Source organism: Rhinoraja longicauda, chromosome 11, assembly GCF_053455715.1.
Source record: "Rhinoraja longicauda isolate Sanriku21f chromosome 11, sRhiLon1.1, whole genome shotgun sequence".
Classification (NCBI taxonomy): Eukaryota; Metazoa; Chordata; class Chondrichthyes; order Rajiformes; family Arhynchobatidae; genus Rhinoraja; species Rhinoraja longicauda.
Window position 1 is genome coordinate 26,704,930 of NC_135963.1, and position 20,871 is coordinate 26,725,800.

Genomic DNA, 20,871 nt, shown 5'->3' on the forward strand with positions numbered 1-20,871 from the left:
CTCTCTTGAAAACATCCAGTGAATTGGCCTCCTTTCTCAAAAGCTGCTTTCTCATTTTGCTTATCTCCTCCATTAGTCACCCATTTTGCACGTGGTGGGGCCAGAGGAAACAATTTAGTGAGAAGTTGTTTTCTGAGCAAGGAAACTGGTCCCATCTTAAATGTTACAGATGCTAGGATATGTTGGATGACACTGGGGACGTGAAGTCAGCAGAGCGAGGTTCTTGTTGTGCGTGAAGTGCTGCAAAGGCCAATTAACCCGACTGCCTGCCTGCCCGGCCTACCTTTACAGTGTGCGCTCACGATGCCGCATCGCACTGAGCCACGGCTGCCCGTTGCAACCAAACTTCATGGTTTCCCATCAATGATTGACGGGCGAAATAACCGTACGGATCTGGCGCTTCATATAAAAGCGCCAATCGGAACGGGGTGGGCGGGACCAGCGGCTCCTGCTCGGTCGGTTTGAGCGAGAGCTGCGGACGGTTTGGCGATTCATAAAGACGGCGGAGTCAGCCAGGGGTCAGCAAGAGCCCTCTCCAGCCAGGGGTCAGCAAGAGCCCTCTCCAGCCAGAGATCCCCTCCACGCCCACATCCCCTTCCCTGCGCACTCGGCTTTTACTTGTTCACCGCAGCGGAGCTGATTCGATTGTTTAAAAGGCCTTTTGCAGTATTTCCGCCGCTTGCTGGTGTGCTTGGCCGGAGGCTTTGGGCGGGGAGTGGCAGCGGGTGTCAGCGGGCCGCGGCGAGCGCATCCACCGTCTCTCGCCGGGTTGGCTGGCGCGGCCTGGCAATGCCTGTCAGGAATAAATCCAAAACGGCCGCCAGGGATTCGGGCCAAAATGTGGATGGCGGATTGGAGGAAGAAGAGGATCTTAAACCCGACAATAACCGAAGCGATCCGGACATTGTCAAATCTCCCAGTGACCCCAAAGATTACAGGTAAAGAGTGGCAGCGGCCACGCAGTCACCTGGCAGGGCCTGCCTAGGCCGGAACAGGGATGGGGAGAGAGTGGCCTGATAAAGTCCCAGAACATTTTCCCCTCCAGAAGGATGGGAAATTATATTTTTGTCTCTGAAAATCACTTGAAGAACGGGTTTAATTCACCGGGTGTGGTGTAGGACCTGACGACGGAGGTTACAATAATAAGACCGAGAAGAGCCTTCTTCCCCCCCCCCCCCCCCCTTCTCTTTGGTAGACAGTTCTCATGGAGAAGTTTTATTATTTGGGGGCAGCCAAAAAAATGTATACATTTTGCTGATTGTTTCCAGAAAATGGTTCATTCAGATTTTGTTCCATTCATTAATGGATTCATTCATTAATAAATTCGTGACCTCAGAACATTTTTAAGAATCGGGGAAACACGGAGACAGACACAGGGACTGTCGTGTAAGTAATCGCAATGCGATTTCCAAATAGCGGTCCTGAACTGAGATGAGAAATATAAATTACTTTCCACAGACAACAATTATCTATATCAATATTTCCATATCTGTATTGGCATCAAATTCAGCCCCATTCCGCACCTGTGAGCCGACGTGGCATTTTTATTTAGTATGATAAAGACTTTGTATTAGCAATTATCATCTCTGCCGTGTGGAAGTGTACTTACCCAAAATAAAGTCCAGAAATTATTTAGAAACTCGGATTATCAGCAAGACCTGTTGAGAGAAACTGCATGAGTAAAATGTCTATGGAAATATTGAAATAAACACTGACAGTTGAAGGTGACCTGGCAATTTACTTGTGACTATTGTAGGTTGTAGAAGTAGTGTGGTTAGCTATAAAACTATTTACACATCTGCATGTTGCCTATCCTAAATAAATATATTTTAATATTATAATGTAAATTATATCAAGTCATGTATTTCTGTGATTCCAGTGTGGAAAATTATTAAACACCAGGAACTACAGATGCTGGTTTACTAAAAAAGACACAGAGTGCTGGAGTAACTCGAGGGGGTTAGCGAGCATCTTTGTAGAACATGGGTAGGCAATGCTTTTGGTTGGGTCCCTTCTTCAGACTGAAATAATATATTTTATACTTCATCAAGCATCACCCTAATTTAAAAAAAAATCTTATTCTTGCTTTCAAAATTCCATCTCAATGCTCCTGCAATTCAGCCTTGTTTAGCAGTCTGAAGAAGGGTCTCGACCCAAAACGTTACCCATTCCTTCTCCAGAGATGCTGCCTGCCCTGCTGAGTTACTCTAGCTTTTTGTGTCCAGCACTCTTAACTGGTCATTTACTAATGGATATGCCATGTGCTCAGGCATAGAATTTGGTGCTTGGGTTCTGTGAATGCAAAAAATTATCTGTAATTGTCTTGATGAAGCTATAAAACTTAAAATTTAACAATTTTGTCAGCCTGGAGTTTACTGGTTGTTATGGAATTGAGTCTTGCTTGTGTGTTTTGATACAAAATGATGAAATTAAATGAATGGATACTCTTTACAGGATTTGATTTTGGGATTGTGTGGTTTAACCTAGATTTCAGAAAAGCTGATTTATTTGCAGAATTATGCAACATGACGAGTGATGCGTTATCACTACATTTTGTATTTATTTGGGATACTCAAAAAAAACAACAACTATTTAATTAGTTTAAAGTCACTGCTATTTCCCAGTAGTTTTGTCATTTTTTTACTCTTGCATACAACCAATTTGTTTTTGTAAGTGGTTACTGAATCTTCCACCATGCTGTCAATAAGTGCCGGTCCTGTTCACTACAGTCTAGTGTTTTATCAAAATAAGTTTCCTCATTTTGCCTTGGGTTTGTATGCCAGTTAACTTAAATATGTCATCATGTTATTGAGCCTCCTGCTATGAAAATAATCTTCTTTATTAACTTTTATCAAAAATCATTCATTCATTGGTATCAAATCTCTGTTTAACCTATTCTGCTTTAAGGAGTACTGTCCATAGCTTCTCCAGTCTCACTGCATAAATGAAGTTCTTCATTCCAGGTACTATTCTGATAATTCTTCAGTCTGAAGAAAGGTCTTGACCCAAAACGTCACCCATTCCTTTTCTCCAGAGATGCTGCCTGTCCTGCTGAGTTACTCCAGCATTTTGTGTCTACTATTCTAGTAAATCTCTCCAAGACTTGGCAATTCTTCCTAAATTGGAACTCGGACACTGTGATATATTCGGAACTGAAGATATTACACTTGCTGAAACTTAACTGGTATTTTAAAAAGACTTTCTATAAATTCTTTGTTTTTCCACTCGGTAATTCAATTAGTAAAGCCAAGGACAAGAATGTTATAGTCGTTAGCATTCTTCTCAACTCGTCCAGCGATGATCAAACCTTAATGTGCATTGTCTCCATTCCTGTATCCATGTTTAAAAAATGGCCTTTAGTTTATCAAGCTTCTTATTATTCTCCCTGCTAAAATGCATTACTCTAACCTTTCCAGTTAAAAATTGTCTGCTTATTTCAGCAGTCTTTGATCTTTTGAATTTTGTTACTATCTTCATTGCGCCTTTTTTGAGTTTCACATTATCTACATTAGGTAGCAGTTATTGACCACACCATTTGCCAGTTTTTGCATTCAGTTGAGCTGGCTTTGATTAGCAAATATCAGACAATAAAAATAGTGATTTTATTTGTTGGTTCTCAGGTAATGGTGCTTTGCTTTCTGATTAGCTAACTGTTATGAGCTGCTATAAACAGTGAAATTGGGCCATTTCACCAAATATATTTGAACTTTTTTGGAAGCCAAGTCACAAAATATGGAAACCTCAACAGTTTTCCAGTAAAACAACTGTTATATCACGATCCAAAGCCAGGTTCATGAGGCAACCACTGTGTGTAGAAAATGGGAAAGAAATAACGTGCCATATAACCATATAATGGTTATATATAAAGCCAATTATATGTGATTCTAGATTACCTGGTGGGGGAGATAAAATCAGTCTTTATTTAACCCAAACTGTCACCCATTCCTTCTCTCCAGAGATGCTGCCTGCCCCACTGAGTTACACCAGCATTTTGTGTCTATCTTCAGTCTTTATTTAATGCAGCTTCTCTCAGCAGTACTTTAATAAAGCTTTTACTAAAATAAAACTAGCTACTTAATGCCCAAAAGGAAAATTAATAGCATTTGCAGTGGTAACATCTCTTGTTTATGTAAGCAAATACGCTATGTTTTTGTGTAAATAAACCAGGTATGAATCAACTTTTAAATTATGAAATGGGAACTTAACAAAAAAAATGCAAGCCCAAAAGTTGTGGCCAGAGTAGCGGTAAATTTGTAGTACTCCCTGGTATTTGTGTGCAAATGCCAGAGAAACAACATGCAAGGCAGATGGATGATTAAAGGTACAAATAAAAATATGGTTGTTGTTAGAGATGTGCCATTTGCTGTTAGTTTGTGAATGTGATATCATGTTTTGTGTCTCAAATAGATTAAGTAGGTGACATTTCTGCACTCGGATAATAGAGATATTCCTCAAAGTTAAATCCACTTTAAAGAGTACATATCTTAAAATATCTTTTAATCTTAAAAATAAATCACTGCCAGTTAATTTCTCTGACACTGAAAATGAACTTTTATGAATGTCCAGTCACCTTCATTGTTGGACAATACTTGAAAACAAAATAACAATTCTCCACTCTTTGTTAATTCATTAGACTTCAATTTCACTCAGATTTTAGTTGCCCTGTTCCTTCACCCACTGCAACTTCCAATTTTGGCAACCCTCTGTGGAATTTATTGTGAATAAATGGGCAAACGAAGCCTTGCTAACTATAGATCATTTTTGTTACTTTGTTTTTTGAAAAATTGTGGGGATTTGCTGCAGTACTTCAGGTGTGATGTAGAGCATTGTGTGCAATCTATATACTAAAACTCGTTTGTTTGTTTGTTCCTGAATTACAGCCAAAACGGTACATGATAGCACAACAATTTTAGGCCCACCTTGCTCACCATCATCCCTTCGGTGCTAATGGAAGAAGTTTCATTGAAATTGGTGTTATATTTTTTAAGTTATTCACATTTTAAAGTTTAAATCTATCTCCTAGGAGGGGGGGGGGGGGGGGAGGAGGAGGAGGGAGGAGGGGAGGGGGGAGGAGAGGATGCTGCACCAATGCAGGAGAGGTTTGGGCCCAACAGATCCACTTGGTCTAGTTGTTAATTAAATTTCTGTTGTATGTGCTAACCTCAGTTTAGAATTAGATGTTCTGTTGAAGAAAGTGGCCAAATTTCAAGGAAAATCTGTGAGATCAAAAATAGAAGTGAAGGTAGACACAAAATGCTGGAGTAACTCAGCAGGACAGGCAGCATCTCTGGAGAGGAATCGGTGGCGTTTCGGGTTGAGACCCTTCTTCTGACTGATAGAAGTGATATGGTTAAGTGTAAGGTTTCAGCACATGAATAGAAAAAGTCTAACAATTATAAATGTGATTAAGAATAAATATTTAAAAACTATACAAAATACTTAGTGACATTTTACCATTTTTACCTAGCTTATCTTTGTAACAGGAAGTACATTATATATAAAAGGGAATTTGTTAAAAATGCTCTCAATGTTTTTCAGATATATCAAACTAGGAAATGGTTTAAATGCACTCTTGATCTCGGATATGTCCATTAGTAAGTCTGAAGTAGAAATGCAGGATGAGGAAGAGGAAAGTGAGAGTGATGGTGATTCTGAGAGTTTGTCGAATGATGATTCTAATGAAGATCCATCTGAGGATTTTGAAGACAATGATGATTCACAGCACCTTTGTAATGGGAAAAAGAAATCAGAAAAGCAGGTAATTATTTTTTTTCGTGTCTATTAAATGTTTGCTACAAAAAACACTTGTCCCAATTGCCTGCTACGTGCCTTTCGTCAGCTAGAAAGTCATTGCCTAATATGTGTATTCTTTGATTTATAGAATTGTTTTCTTCATTCACCCCACAAAACAGGGTACATTGTTTTTACTTGGCACACCATTGTTTAATTATCATTTAGATTAATGTTTTGGGAATCCAAATGTACCATTGACATGGAGATATTGTATTAGCCTGAAAACCTTTATTTTTGAAATTAATGTTTGTTTCAATGTTAAACTGCAGGAAATGCGGGACCAATATTATTGTTCTCTAAGTGGTCAGTCTTCGGCTATATTGTAGCAGCAATATATGGAATATCAGTTGATTAATTGTTTACTTATTATTGTCCACAATGTAGGAGAATCTTTTTGACACTAGGGGATAAAAAACATTTCTAATCCATTTCATTGCTTGTAGTCAGCAGCTGCCCTTTGTGTGGGGATTGGAAGTTTTAGCGATCCTGATGACCTTCCAGGATTGGCACACTTTTTGGAACACAGTGAGTTAAGACTGTTTTATAATTTAGTTTTGGTAAATTTGGGAGTAAATCCTTAAATGTCATTCACATTGTGTAATCTTGTGATTTCTATTATAGTTAATACTGAAATTTGAGTTGCGCAGTACTTGATATATCATGAACTGAAGCAACTTGATTCTTTTGTGCAAAGTTAACTTTAGATGTTAGTGAATCTGGATGAATCTTACTGGTATATTTGGAAACATTGAGGAAATATGATTTATAATTAATTACTATTATTCAACCGGTGGGGAATTCAGTTAATTCTTTCCAATTTTCTGTAGTTTGCTGACATTTGCAGTGCAAACATGAAGTTTGAAACTAAGGACTTGAATATATGTCTGTTGATCTGTCTACTTCTTGCCCAACTTGCATTTTGTCTTGCTCGAATGCTGAATTTGAGCTGCAGAATAGCCCCATTGTCTCCTGCCTTTAACTGAAACCCTCCCAGATTTCTGCGTGAGAACAACATTTTGGAATTATTTTTCTTATATTGGATCTTATAGAAGTGTATACAATTCTTCAGGAATTGGATAGGCTAAATGCAGAAAAAATGTTCCCGATGTTGGCGGAGTCCAGAACCATGGGTCACAGTTTAAGAATAAGGGGTAGGCCATTTAGGACTGAGATAAGGAAACACTTTTTCACCCAGAGAGTTGTGAATCTGTGGAATTCTCTGCCACAGAAGGCAGTAGAGGCCAATTCACTGGATGTTTTCAAGGGAGTTAGATATAGCTCTTAGGGCCAGCGAAATCAAGGGATAGGGGGAGAAAGCAGGAACGGCATACTGATTTAGGATGATTAGCCATGATCATATAGAATGCTGGTGCTGGCTCCTGCACCTATTTTCTTTGTTTCTGTTTCTTTGTTTCTTCTGTTCCATCTTCAAAATTTACCTCTTCAATCCTCATTTTTGATCCTTATCACTTCTCATTCTATTGTTACTCATTATTCTGTTATTTTCATTAACAAGACATTTTCTGTAAAAGTGCAATTTTTGTGCAAATCATTATGAATTAGAAAGTAGAAAAAATGTTCCTGATGTAAATTATGCTTGAATACTTAATGTCTCTGTCCTATATCACATTTTGATATTGTGTAGTGAGTCCAGACGAGTGGTATTATCCAAATACTTTATTGGTATAAAACCCGTGACAAACGCAACAGACTTCTTTCTGGACGAACACTAACTTCACTCACTAATCTAATCTCTAATCTAACGTTTGGCGCCAAGCATTTAAATACCCCGCGCTTCCTCACCCCGTGACCGTAACCCAATCCGAGGGTTCTATTACCTGGCCAATCCCTATGTCCCTACATGACCCCCCCCAGAACCCTCGAAACCATACCTCACGGGCGGCCGAACCTCCCGCCCAGAACGTGTACGGATGGGGGAAACCGATACCCCCAGCGTGACAGGAGGCGTGGTGGACGCCGCCGCTGGAGGCGATGGGGGGTCCACTGGAGCGGAGGGTGCAGGTGACGGGAGGCACTTGATGAGCAACGGCAGCCCGGGACCAACCATAGGCGGCGGAGGCCCAAGAGGTGGTAAACTGGGCGCCGCTGACGGGACCAGTCGAGCAGCCACAGGCCGGCCCCGGCGCGGCGGCTGAGCCACCGACACGGGGAGGTCCTGGTCTAAATGGGCCGGCTTGAGACGGGACACTGAAACCAGCTCCTGACGATTTCCTACCTGCAAGGTGAAGGTTACAGTCCCTCTTTTGAGCACCTGGAACGGGCCTTGGTAAACCGGCTGGAGGGGTGGACGGTGGCAATCTTTCCGAAGAAACACGAAATCACAGCTCCGCAATTCCGGAGGAACGTGAACTGCTGTGCTTCCGTGACTAGAGGTGGGGACTGGAGCCAGAGAACCCACCCGTTCCCGGAGGGAGCCCAAGACTGACGTGACGGATGGCGGCAAGGCGGGAGTGGAAGGGAGAATGTCGCCCGGCACCCGCAGGGGCGAACCGTAGACGAGCTCGGCCGAAGATGTGCCCAGCTCAGCCCGCGGGGCCGTACGGATGCCGAGGAGGACCCAAGGCAGCTGGTCAGCCCAATCGTAGCCAGTCAGGCGAGCACAGAGGGACGCCTTCAGCTGCCGATGGAAACGCTCACCCATCCCGTTGGCTTGGGGATGATAGGCGGTGGTCTGCTGTAATCGAGCACCATACAGCTGCGCCAGCGCAGCCCAGAGAGACGAGGTGAACTGGGCTCCCCGATCTGTAGTGATGATAGCCGGGACCCCGAAACGAGCCACCCAATGCAACGCCAGGGCCCGTGCACAGGAGGCCGCCGAGGTGTCCGACAACGGGAGCGCCTCCGGCCAACGAGTGAACCGATCAACCACCGTCAGTAGATGAGTGTAACCCCTAGAATAGGGCAATGGACCCACCAAATCCACATGGATGTGGAAAAAACGGGCGGGGGGAACCTCGAATCTCTGGTGTGGGGGCTGGACATGACGATGGACTTTGGAGGTCTGGCACGGAATGCAGGCGCGTGCCCAGGCTGCCACCTGCTTTCGCAGGCCATGCCAGACAAACCGGTCGGCCACCATGGCTGAAGTCGCCCTGATGGACGGATGTGCCAGGCCATGAATGGCCTCAAAAACCTTACGCCGCAGAGCGGCAGGCACCACCGGGCGAGGGCGTGGGAGAGTAACGTCGCACCACAACTTGGTACCTGTGGGGCCACACGCCACCTGCTCTAAACGCAGTCCCGAGGTTGTGGAGGCGTACACCGCGGCAGTTCCTTCCAGGCGCTGAGCCTCCGCTAGCTCCTGGAAATCCACATGTTTACCAACCACGGCTACGGAGGGAATGGCCGGCCGGGACAGGGCATCAGCAACGGCATTCAGCCTACCCGCAATATGACGGACATCGGTCGTAAACTCCGAAATGAGGGTTAGGTGCCACTGCTGGCGAGCCGACCACGGATCAGAAACCTTAGCAAAAGCGAATGTCAAAGGTTTGTGATCCGTGTAGGCCACGAAAGAACGGCCTTCTAAAAAATAACGGAAGTGGCGGACTGCTAAATAAAGGGCCAGGAGCTCCCTATCGAACGCACTGTACTTGAACTCCGCTCGAGAGAGCTGCCTGCTGAAAAACGCAAGAGGCTGCCATTCACCGTCAACCTGCTGCTCCAAAATCCCACCCACCGCCACGTCTGAGGCGTCCACCGTCAGAGCTGTGGGGGCGGAGGAGCGCGGGTGCACCAGCATGGTGGCATTGGCGAGGGCCTGTTTGACCGCAACAAAAGCCGTCTCCGCAGCTACGGACCATACCAACTCCGCGGGGTTACCTGCGAGACATTGAAAAAGGGGGCGCATAACCCGAGCTGCTGCAGGCACGAACCGATGATAGAAATTGACCATGCCCACAAATTCCTGCAAGCCCTTGATGGTAGTCGGGCGGGGGAAAGAGCGGACCGCGTCCACCTTAGCTGGTAAAGGAGTGGCACTGGCCGGAGTAACCCGGTGACCCAAAAAATCCACCGCGGACAGGCCGAATTGGCACTTGTCCGGATGGAGAATCAGGCCATGGTCTTGCAGCCTCTGGAACACCGTGCGGAGGTGGACCAAGTGCTCCTGGACCGAACGGCTGGCAATCAAAATACCGTCTAGATAAATAAAGACAAACGGCAACCCTCGACCCACCCGGTCCATCAGACGCTGGAATGCCTGAGCTGCATTTTTAAGGCCGAAAGGCATACGCAACCACTCAAACAGTCCGAACGGGGTGATGGTCGCTGTTTTCGGAATGTCCGGCGGGTGGACCGGGATCTGATGGTATCCCCGCACCAAATCAATTTTTGAAAATATTGTCGCCCCCTCCAGGCTAGCTGAAAAGTCCTGAATGTGTGAAATCGGATAGCGGTCCGGCCGTGTTGCCGCGTTGAGTCGACGGAAGTCACCACATGGTCTCCACCACCCAGATGCTTTGGAAACCATGTGCAAGGGGGAGGCCCACGGACTACTCGAAGGCCGAATAATTCCCAACCTCTCCAAGTTTAGGAACTCCTCTCGCGCCCTGGCCAGCTTGTCGGGTGGGAGGCGCCGTGCCTGGGCAAAAACCGGCGGCCCTTCGGTTGGAATGAAATGGACGACCCCGTGCTTCTCCGAAGGTGAATCAAAACGCTGGACGAGGAGCTGCGGGAAGTCGGCCAGGACCGCATCGAACTGACCGGGAGCCGTGGTAATGGACTGGATAACTAGGCTGGGTGGGGCGGCGCTTGTAGAAGCCTCTGGCCCAGTACCCCGAGGCCGTGCATCAGCCGAGGGTTGTAGGCCCCTCCCTCGGACGTCTGCGACCAAGGAAAACGCCCATAGGAAATCTGCCCCCAATATGGCCTGGCCCACATCCGCAACGATGAATTCCCAACGGTAAGTCCTGGACTCGAAGGACAGGGACATGGTCCTTTTACCGTATGTACGGATGGTGCTACCATTCACTGCAATTAGGGGCGGGCCCTTTTCCCCCACTCGAACCTCACAGTCATAGGGGGGCACAATACTTACGACCGCTCCCGTATCCATTAGGAAAACGATCCCGGTACTCTGATCCGTAGCGTAGAGGCGGTGGTTACGGCCAACCGAGACTGCCTCTACAGTCGATCGGCCCAGGCGTTTCCCGGAAACGAACACGGGGATCTACAGCTTCGTGCCTCGCTGCCCCACCGCCGATGGAAAGAGCACCAGCCACGCCTATCCGGCTCTGTTGGTCGAGCCCGCTGCCAATGAACAGGCGCTGCCGCCCTCTCTTGGCGGGCCGGCTGCGCAATAGCGGCCGATGCGTCGCTCTCCCGGCCGCACCCCCGACTGCCGCTGGGCCTCGAGACCCGGTTAACGGAGCCGTCTCGGGCGTTGCGTTCCCTCACGAGCTTGTCGGCCTTCTCGGCGAACGCTACCGGATCTTCAAAAGGGACGTCTGCCAACACCAACCTGACGTCCCCAGGTAGCTTCTCCCGAAAGGCCGCTTCGAATATCATGCACGGCTGATGGTCGCCCGCCAAAGCCAGCATCTCGGACATCAGCTCCGACGGCAGCCGCTGCCCCAGGTCTGGCAAATGGAGGAGCTTCAGAGCCCGCTGGTTCTGGGCCCAGCCGAAGGTCCGCAGCAGGAGCTTCTTGAGCCCCACGTACTGGTTCGTTTGGGGTGGACTGGTCAGGTATCGGCTGACCCGCGCAGCCACCTCCGCCTGCAGACAGCTCACCACATGATGGTACTTCTCCTGGTCTTCCTCCACCTTTTTAAGATGGAACTGTGATTCTGCCTGCACAAACCACAGGTGCGGCTGATGGGCCCAGAACGGCGGTAGATGGATTTCGCCCGCGCTCGCTCCCGCCTGCGACATGCTGCTGCTTTCTTCCTACGTTCGAGGTCACCAATGTAGTGAGTCCAGACGAGTGGTATTATCCAAATACTTTATTGGTATAAAACCCGTGACAAACGCAACAGACTGCTTTCTGGACGAACACTAACTTCACTCACTAATCTAATCTCTAATCTAACGTTTGGCGCCAAGCATTTAAATACCCCGCGCTTCCTCACCCCGTGACCTTAACCCAATCCGAGGGTTCTATTACCTGGCCAATCCCTATGTCCCTACAATTGCATCTTTTGTACTTTGATACTTTGCAATATGTCAGAAATACAAATGTAATGACAGGAGTGAAAAAGTAATTTAGCTTTTGAGCAACATATTATCAGCACCATATAGATATTCAGACTACTCACTTCGCCAAGCACCTTTAATATACAGATGTTGCTTCTTTTACAGTGGAGATTATAAAGTCTGAATGTCACTTAAAGTAAACTAGAGAGAATTTAATTTGGTTCTGCTTTGAAAAGTTATTTACCTGTATCAAATAGTGTTAATGTGTGGGGATCACTGGGCGGCACGGACTTGGAGGGCCGAAAAGGCCTGTTTCCGGCTGTATATATATGATATGATGATAAGAATATTACTTTTTATAATTTGAATCAATTGTATTCTTTTTTATGACCTCTGTATCTTGTTTCCAGTATGCATTTAATTTTATTTTGCAGTGGTCTTTATGGGGAGTGAAAAATATCCCGATGAAAATGGTTTTGATGCCTTCCTGAAAAAACATGGTGGTAGTGATAATGCATCAACTGATTGTGAGCGCACTGTATTTCAGTTTGACATCCAGAGAAAATACTTCAAGGCTGCCCTTGAAAGGTAAGCATATATTCTATAACTTATAAGCTTCTTTGATTTACTGTCTTATTGTTAGGCCCAGATGTAATTGAAAAGTCACAGATGCAATAACATCTGAATTTTTTAAAAAAAATGCTTAGGGCAGCACAATGGCGCAGCGGTAGAGTTGCTGCCTTACACTGACAGAGACCTGGGTTCGATCCTGAATACGGGTGCTTGTCTGTCCGGAGTTTGTACGTTCTCCCCGTGACATGCGTGGGTTTTCTCTGGGATCTTCGGTTTCCTCCCACACTCCAAAGTTAATGTTTACAGGTTTTAGAAGGATGAGAGGAGATCTTATCGAAACGTATAAGATTGTTAAGGGGTTGGACACGTTAGAGGCAGGAAACATGTTCCCAATGTTGGGGGAGTCCAGAACAAGGAGCCACAGTTTAAGAATAAGGGGTAGGCCATTTAGAACTGAGATGAGGAAAAACTTTTTCAGTCAGAGAGTTGTGAATGTGTGGAATTCTCTGCCTCAGAAGGCAGTGGAGGCCAATTCTCTGAATGCATTCAAGAGAGAGTTAGATAGAGCTCTTAAGGATAGTGGAGTCGGGGGGTATGGGGAGAAGGCAGGAACTGGGTACTGATTGAGAATGATCAGCCATGATCACGTTGAATGGCGGTGCTGGCTCGAAGGGCCGAATGGCCTTCTCCTGCACCTATTGTCTATTGTTTCTAGGTTAACTGGCTTGGTATAATTGTAAATTGTCCCAAGTGTATGTAGGATAGTGTTAGTGTGTAGGGATCGCTGGTCGGCACGGACTCGGTGGGCCGCTCACCTAAACTAAAAAACTAAATGCTGTAAGCAAGCAGTCAGCAGATCAGACAACACATGTGGAAAAATAATGTTTTGATATGAAGACCTTCCATCAGAATTGGAAAATGAGAGAAGTTAGCTATAAGTTGCAGAGAAGGTTGAGGAGGGTGGATAAGTTAAAGGGACTATATTAATTTGCTCAGGGGTGAGCCTAATATATATAGGTGCTCCCCGGTTTACGATGTTTCGACTTGCGATAGTTCGACTTTGCGACTGTGCAAATGGCAGCGACCCGTGATCGCACGTATTCAATGCATTTCGAAACAATACTTTTGGTTTCCGATGGGTTTCTCGGAACGGGACCCCATTGGAAGCTGAGCAGCACCTGTATATGGCAGGAGGGATTGTGTGGGATAGGCCGGGGAGTGGAGGAGGAAGCACAGGCAAAGAGGGAAAAGTGGGCCAAGAGGTAGGGACCTATGGGCAAATAGAGCACAATGAGAAAGAATACATTGAACGAGTTTTTTCACTTTTCCACTTTTGATGAAGAGTCTTAGACTTGAAACATAAATTCTGTTTCTCTGTCCAGTGATGTTGCTTAATCTGCTGAGTTTATCAGATTTATTAGTGTAAAATACAAAGTGCTAGAGGAATCTTGCGGGCCAGGCAGCATCTGTGGAAGGAATGGATGGATGGCATTTCTGGACTGAATAAATTCGATCCCTCCACAGATGCTGCCTAACTCATTGAGTTCCACCAGCATTTCGCATCTGCAGTTTCTTGTGTCTTTATCAGGTTTATTGTTTAACCCTATCAGCTTGATGTTGATATTTCCTCAATCGGTCGGGTAAAATTAATAAAGGGTAACTTGTTTGCTGATGAATAGACAAAATTTTTAATTTTGATTAAACTAAATCATTGACCAGAGACTTCCACAAAATCCAAGATCAGCAATGAGGATGAACTGGCTAATACTCACACATATCTTTTGAATTTAATTGGACTTTATAATGTTCAGGAAAATAAGTTGTTGTCTTGCCCTATGGTCATCCAGTTTGTATTTATGTTTAGTATTATCTGATTTGATTGGATAACTTGCAAAACCAAGCTACTCACCATACCTTGGTACAAGTTAATATAATAAACCTGACAAACAGAGGTAGTTAGATATTTAATGACATTAAACCTTTCATGGAAGACAATGTTGGTTTGATTCATCTGTGGTTACTTCTCGTTTTTGTTTATTTTGCCCAAGGAAATGGATATTGGAAGATGGTGGTAGATTATAGTTCTAACTTTTCACAATTGAAATAATCCTGTTCACTTTAGGATCAGTTTAGCAGTTTAGATCTATTTCTGGGGGGGGAAACACTGACATTGTGTGTGGAATGAGAATCGGAGATGATCGTCCTGATCAACAAGATTTTGATCAAAGGTCAACAACCTGAACAATTATCTGTTTCTCTAATCACAGATTCCACCTGACCCACTGAGTATTCCTTACATTTATGTTTTTATTTTAGATTTTCAGCATCTGCAAAACTTTTCTTTTGTTAGCTACCTCATAATCTGTTCAGTCCAAAAACTATACTTTATGGTATGTTGATCAAAATGGATCATGATATTGAAACCATGGTCTTATGAATGCAATGTAGCACCATTGTCGGATTTGTTTTAATCCATATTCCACTCATTTTTATTTGCTTTTTTATATTTCCTATTTGTCAGATGTTTTATTGTCACTCATTGATTCCATTAAAAAAAATCTCACCATTGTAATTCAACTCTGGTCTGTGTATTTGTATCTCTCAAATTTTCAGTTATGCAAAATGCATTATCAGTATTAAATTTCATTTGGTACGTTAGACCAGTTTCATCTACAAAAAGGAGATCAAATTACACACTGGACTGGTTCTGCATATTGGGATTTGGCGTATCTATTTCCACAAAGATTTATTTTTGTTTAAAAAAAAAATTCCTCCTTTACTCACTAAATTACACAGAAATATCCAATTTTGGAAAACACTCCCTATATCATTAGTTGGTCGTAGTAATGCTATAAAGATGATCTTTCTTCCACAACTACTATACTTATTTCAAGCAATTCCGATCTATCTTCCAAAAAAGTTTTTTTTTTAAATTGATTCAATTGTTACTAATTTTATTTGGGACTACAAGACTCATAGAATAAATAAAAGACATCTATGTAAGTCTAAAATTAATGGAGGAATTGCTTTACCTAACTTTTTATTTTATTATTGGGCGGTTAATATTAAAAATATAACCTGCTGGTTGGATGATTCTGATCAACAACCGGATTGGTTAAAGATGGAGAAAGAGGATTGTTTACCATTCGATATTGGTGCGATCCTCTTAGCTCCAATAAATTTAAATAAAAAAACATATGGAGGTAATCCCATTATACACAGTGTTATCCGTACCTGGAAACAATTAAAGCTTACGTTAAAATTGAGTAAATTATCTGTTTTCCTTCCTATTGCGAATAATCCTTCTTTTAAACCGTCTGTCTTAGATAGTGGCTTTGCTCAATGGAAAAGTTATGGAATTAAAAGGGTGGGAGATCTTTATCATAAGGGAACTTTTCTTTCTTTTCAGGATTTACAGCAGAAGTACGGATTACATGTTAATAATTATTTTAGATATTTACAACTTAGAGATTATGTAAAATCACACATGCAAGAATATAAGTTTAGAGGTCCAGAAACACTTGATGTATGCCTGAATCGACATTATAATTCAAATAAATTAATATCCTTTATTTACAATACTCTCCTTGACACTGATATTCCGTCATCAGAATCTTATAGACGAGCATGGGAGGACGAATTGAATCAACTTATAATGCAAGATATATGGGATGAAAGTTTACAACATATACATCAATGTTCATTGAATACTAGACACTCCTTAATACAATTTAAAATAATACATAGATTACATTATTCGAAGACGAAATTAAATAGGATTTTTCCTAGTATCTCTCCTATTTGTGATAAATGTCAATTTCAAGAAGCTAATTTAACTCATATTTTCGTAACTTGTATAAAAATGCAAAACTTCTGGTTGGAGATTTTTAAAATAGTTTCTAAAGTTATTAATAAAAAGTTAGATATGGACCCAAAATTAATTATATTAGGATTATCAGAACATACTACAAATTTTACAGTAAGTCAGGTACATTTTCTTGATTACAGTCTAATAACTGCGAAAAAATTAATACTTAAATTTTGGGAAAAACCAATAACCCCCACAATTAAAATGTGGACTACGGAAATGACAGAGACCCTGCATTTGGAAAAAATAAGGTTTGCCTTAATCGACAAACCTGAGCTATTTTTAATTTTTATTGTTAGATCCGTTTTTTTAACCCTTTTACTCTCTCTCCCCAAGTTTATAGTTTTTTAAAATTTTATTTTTACTTTCTCTCTCCAAAAATTTAAAAATTGAAGCTATGTAAGAACTTTGTAACAAATGTGTTTTTTTTAATTTCTATTTGTACATATGCTTTTCAAAAAATAAAAAAATAAAAAAAAATAAAATAAAATAAAATCTTTTTGGACAGAATCGGGTTCAAATTGGTATTTGTTCCTCCTGGCTTTTGGGGTTTAAACTGGTGGTGTATAGTGTCACGTTGTATGACTTGTTATTGAAACAGCACCAGGGATTTGGTTTGCATTTTCTTGTTGTAGCTGGCTGTTGCCTGAATCATTTTAATATGAGATCATTTTAAATATCCAAAGAAAGGACTGAAATTTTATTTATTTGTTTATTTATTCGTGTCATCACACAACTGTTTGCCAATAGTGAGCAAATTTAGCACCATGCAAGATCCTTTACAGTGCATGTGTCATGCAGCATGTCACAGCTCAGGAGATGTTCCATGGTCTGGAGGCCCCGTCCGCAGTCTGCTGCATCTTCAGTATATCCCCACTTCAGCATGTTCGATTTGCTCCTCCCCATGCCTGTCCGCAGTCTGTTGAGACTGCGCCAGGTTATCCACGGTTGTTTGGAACCTAGTGGGAGTTTCTCAGAGGGATCGATTGTCATGTGAATATCCTCTGGAGATTTCTCTAGTCTCTCTTCCCAGAGTTTGAGCCTTCTGGTCGATGCACTGCAGTCCAGGGTATGGACAGAAACGAGGAAACTTCTGCATGATTTCAAACGCTGAGTTAGCAAAGGGTGGCCATGTAGGGGGTGTCTTTCATCCTCTGATTGTCTGCAGTGTTCTTTTTGACTGGCTACAGCTCTTCTGATTTCATGAGGTGCAATGCCAGAGAGTAGGTAGATGTTGTCAGTCTTGGGAGGGTTCATGCATCCACTGATGCAGTGACAGCTCGTGTTTAGCACAGGATCAATCTTCTTTGCATGAGCTGAACGCTCCCATACTGCGCAGGCATATTCGGCAGTGGAGAAGCAGAGAGCCAGAGCTGTTGAACGAATGGTTTTAGAATTTGCTCCCCATTTTGAGGTGTAGGAAAATAACTGCAGATGCTGGTACAAATTGAAGGTATCACAAAATGCTGGAGTAACTCAGCAGATCAGGCAGCATCTCTGGAGAGAAGGAATGGGTGACATTTCGGGTCGGTTCAAATGAAGAAGGGTCTCGACCCGAAACGTCACCCATTCCCTCTCTCCAGAGATGCTGCCTGCCTGACCTGCTGAGTTACTCCAGCATTTTGTGATACACGCCATTTTGAGGTACTCAGCTTGCTAAGAAGAGCATTTTTGGAACTGACATTTCCTTTAATCTTGGTGATGTGTGCTTTGTAGGTCAGAGATCGATCAAGAGTCACACCGAGATAGACTGGACTGTCACAATGCTCCAATCTGACTCCATTCCATATGATCTTCAACCTTCGATTTGCATACTTGTTCTTCAAGTGGAAGGTGCAGACTTGGGTTTTAGATGGATTGGCTCAGGTGATTCTCTTTGTAGTATGAGGACAGGTTGACTAAAGCCTCACACAGAGTACCTGCCTCAAGGAAGTCAGCGCTTTGGGTTGTAATACACAGGTCATCTGCATAAATGAAACTCCAGGTGTTGGGATGGATCGGCTGGTCATTAACATAGATATTGAAAAAGATGGGTGACAGGACACTTCCTTGAGGAAGGCCATTTTTCTGCCTGCGCCAGTTACTTCTTTCCTGACAGCTCGACAACGAAGCGTCTGTTTTCGACCAGAGTCTTCACCACCGATAGGTTAGATGCAGGTTGTGGGTCAAATTAAGTGCTTTGTGTAACAGTCGGCGATAGTTTACTGTATCATAAGCGGCTCAAAGGTCTACAAAAACAGTGTCTGTGATGACACCTTCCTAAAAGCCATCCTCTATGTGTTGGGTGAGATTGAGAAGCTGACCTGTGCAGGACTTCCCAGGCTGGTACCCTGCCTGCTCCTTTATTAGGGATGGCTCTATCACCTGGCTTAGGCGAGTCAAGATGAGTCGCTCAAACAGCTTGTACGTGTGGCAAAGAAGTGATATTGGCCTGTAGCTCTTCGTTGCTGAAGGATCTTTGCCTGGCTTCAGCAATGCTATGACATGCGTGTGATGCCAGATCTTTGGGATAATAATAATAATAATAATACATTTTATTTATATAGCGCTTTTCATATACTCAAAGACGCTTTACAGAGATTTTGAGAACATAGGGAAATTAATAAATAGATAAATAAGTAAATAAATAAATGAACAGAGAAAGGAGACAGTAGGTGAGGTGACCTTCAGTGGTTGAAGGCAGTGCTGAACAGGTGAGACTTCAGCGATGTTTTGAATGTGGTGAGTGTGGGGGAGTCTCTAAAGGTTTGGGGTAGTGAGTTCCATAGGGTGGGAGCAGCGATGGAGAAAGCCCTGTCCCCCCCAGGATCTCTCTCCATGCAGGTATTAAACGTGGCCAGCAACCACTGTTTTGCAGTTGGTCCAAGGTGCTTGATCTGTTCAGTCATGATGTTATCCAGACCTGCAGCTTTACCTATTTTGGCTGTGCAGATAGCAGCATCTAGTTCTTTCATTGTGAAAGGCTGACACAGTTGTGGTTATCAGAGTTTCCTTCATAGCACTGCAGGGGTTTCTGCTTTGTCACTGGTTACAGTTTTGCCATTGAGTAGGAATTGGTGTGCTACTTGATTACCAGTAGGCCGGTCTTTCTGGAGTGACTTGGTCTTTTTGGGTCCTTGTTAGTTCGATTGAGAGTGGCCCAAGCCTTCTTGCTGCTGTGTGTCATATCCATGGATTCAATCAGATCCTGCCACGACTTGCGCCGATCAGATGCGATAACTGCAGTAAGAGCTTCCCCGGTGGCTATAGTAGCAGAAAAGGGGTCGGCTTCATACTTCTCCTTGTATAAGGCATATATGGCAGCAGAATCTGGGGAAAGGCTAGGTACACATTTTCACCACACGCTGAAAAAAATATAGCACTCTTAATAAAATATGTAGAAATTCTACGTGCCATAAGGCATGCCATGCATAAGGATGGCCAACACAGTCTCTTTCGGCAAACAGTAGAAGTTTGATATCTGAGCAACAGCCTCAGACAACCAAAATTTTAAAATATTTCAAAGCAATTTGAATTATTCTGAACAAATCAAAAACTTTGAAAAATGTAAATAAAAATATTAACCATGAAGGATGTAAAAGCTGCTCTAAAACAATTTTAAAACACCTACAAATTAAATTAATAAGATTAAATATTTTTAAACCTTGTTGGGAAGAGTTGAAAGTATTTTTCAACTAATAACGTATCTGACAGAATTTCTAAATCACCATTTTTTTTTTTAACCAAAGCTTGTTGCAATTGTTCCCTTCAACTGAAAGCAATAGAACATTTCTTGTACTTCCTTGGACCTGCTATACTCTCCCAATTTCGTAATTCAAGTATGGAAATTTAGGCCACGTTATGTATATCAGGGTAAGCTTCATGAGGATAGACACAAAATGCTGGAGTAACTCAGCGGGTCAGGCAGCATCTCCAGATAAAAACGATGAGTGGCATTTTGGGTCGGGACCCTTCTTCAGACTGAAAGTAGGGGATGAGGAGAGGAGGGTGAAGAACTGGAGGCACAAGTCCAGCAGAAAACATGTTTGGAGAGAGGGGGAGCAGTGAGAGAGGCTTTAGCATAGCTTGTTGGCTAGAGGAAAATGGCTGCCAGAAATTGTTGATTTTCATGCCAGTGGAAATCTTGACTTTGGTGTAGGTTTCATGGAAAATGACGGTGAGCACTGACAAATCTAGTATTGCTCAGCAACTGTACTAAGAAATCTGTCTACGCATTTCTTTCAGATGGGCACAATTTTTCATTGGCCCCTTAATGATCCAAGACACCATTGATCGGGAAGTGGAGGCTGTGGACAGTGGTAAAGTACCATTTCAATGTACATGTTTTTTCTAGTACCTTATGTTAATCATAGAGCTAAAAGTAAGGTTTAACTATAACCTGCCCTTAAGTCTTTTGAAGTCAAACAACAATGTCTCATCAAATATTATAGCCGAGGATGTGCTGGATGTCCTACCTATGGTGTATGAAAGTAGATAAATCT

The 20,871-nt window shown here is 43.1% G+C and overlaps 1 protein-coding gene across 1 annotated transcript in view; it reads left to right on the top strand.

Moving 5' to 3' along the window:
* Positions 1–434: 434 nt before the first annotated feature.
* The window catches only part of LOC144598403 (nardilysin-like), an 81,777-nt gene continuing 61,340 nt past the window's right edge, over positions 435–20,871 (top strand). Inside the window, exons 1-5 of the mRNA XM_078408538.1 lie at positions 435–938; positions 5,539–5,758; positions 6,237–6,318; positions 12,384–12,537; positions 20,615–20,688. Coding sequence (XP_078264664.1) covers positions 790–938; positions 5,539–5,758; positions 6,237–6,318; positions 12,384–12,537; positions 20,615–20,688 — 679 coding nt within the window. The 5' untranslated portion in view covers positions 435–789. The remainder of the gene's footprint in view (positions 939–5,538; positions 5,759–6,236; positions 6,319–12,383; positions 12,538–20,614; positions 20,689–20,871) is intronic.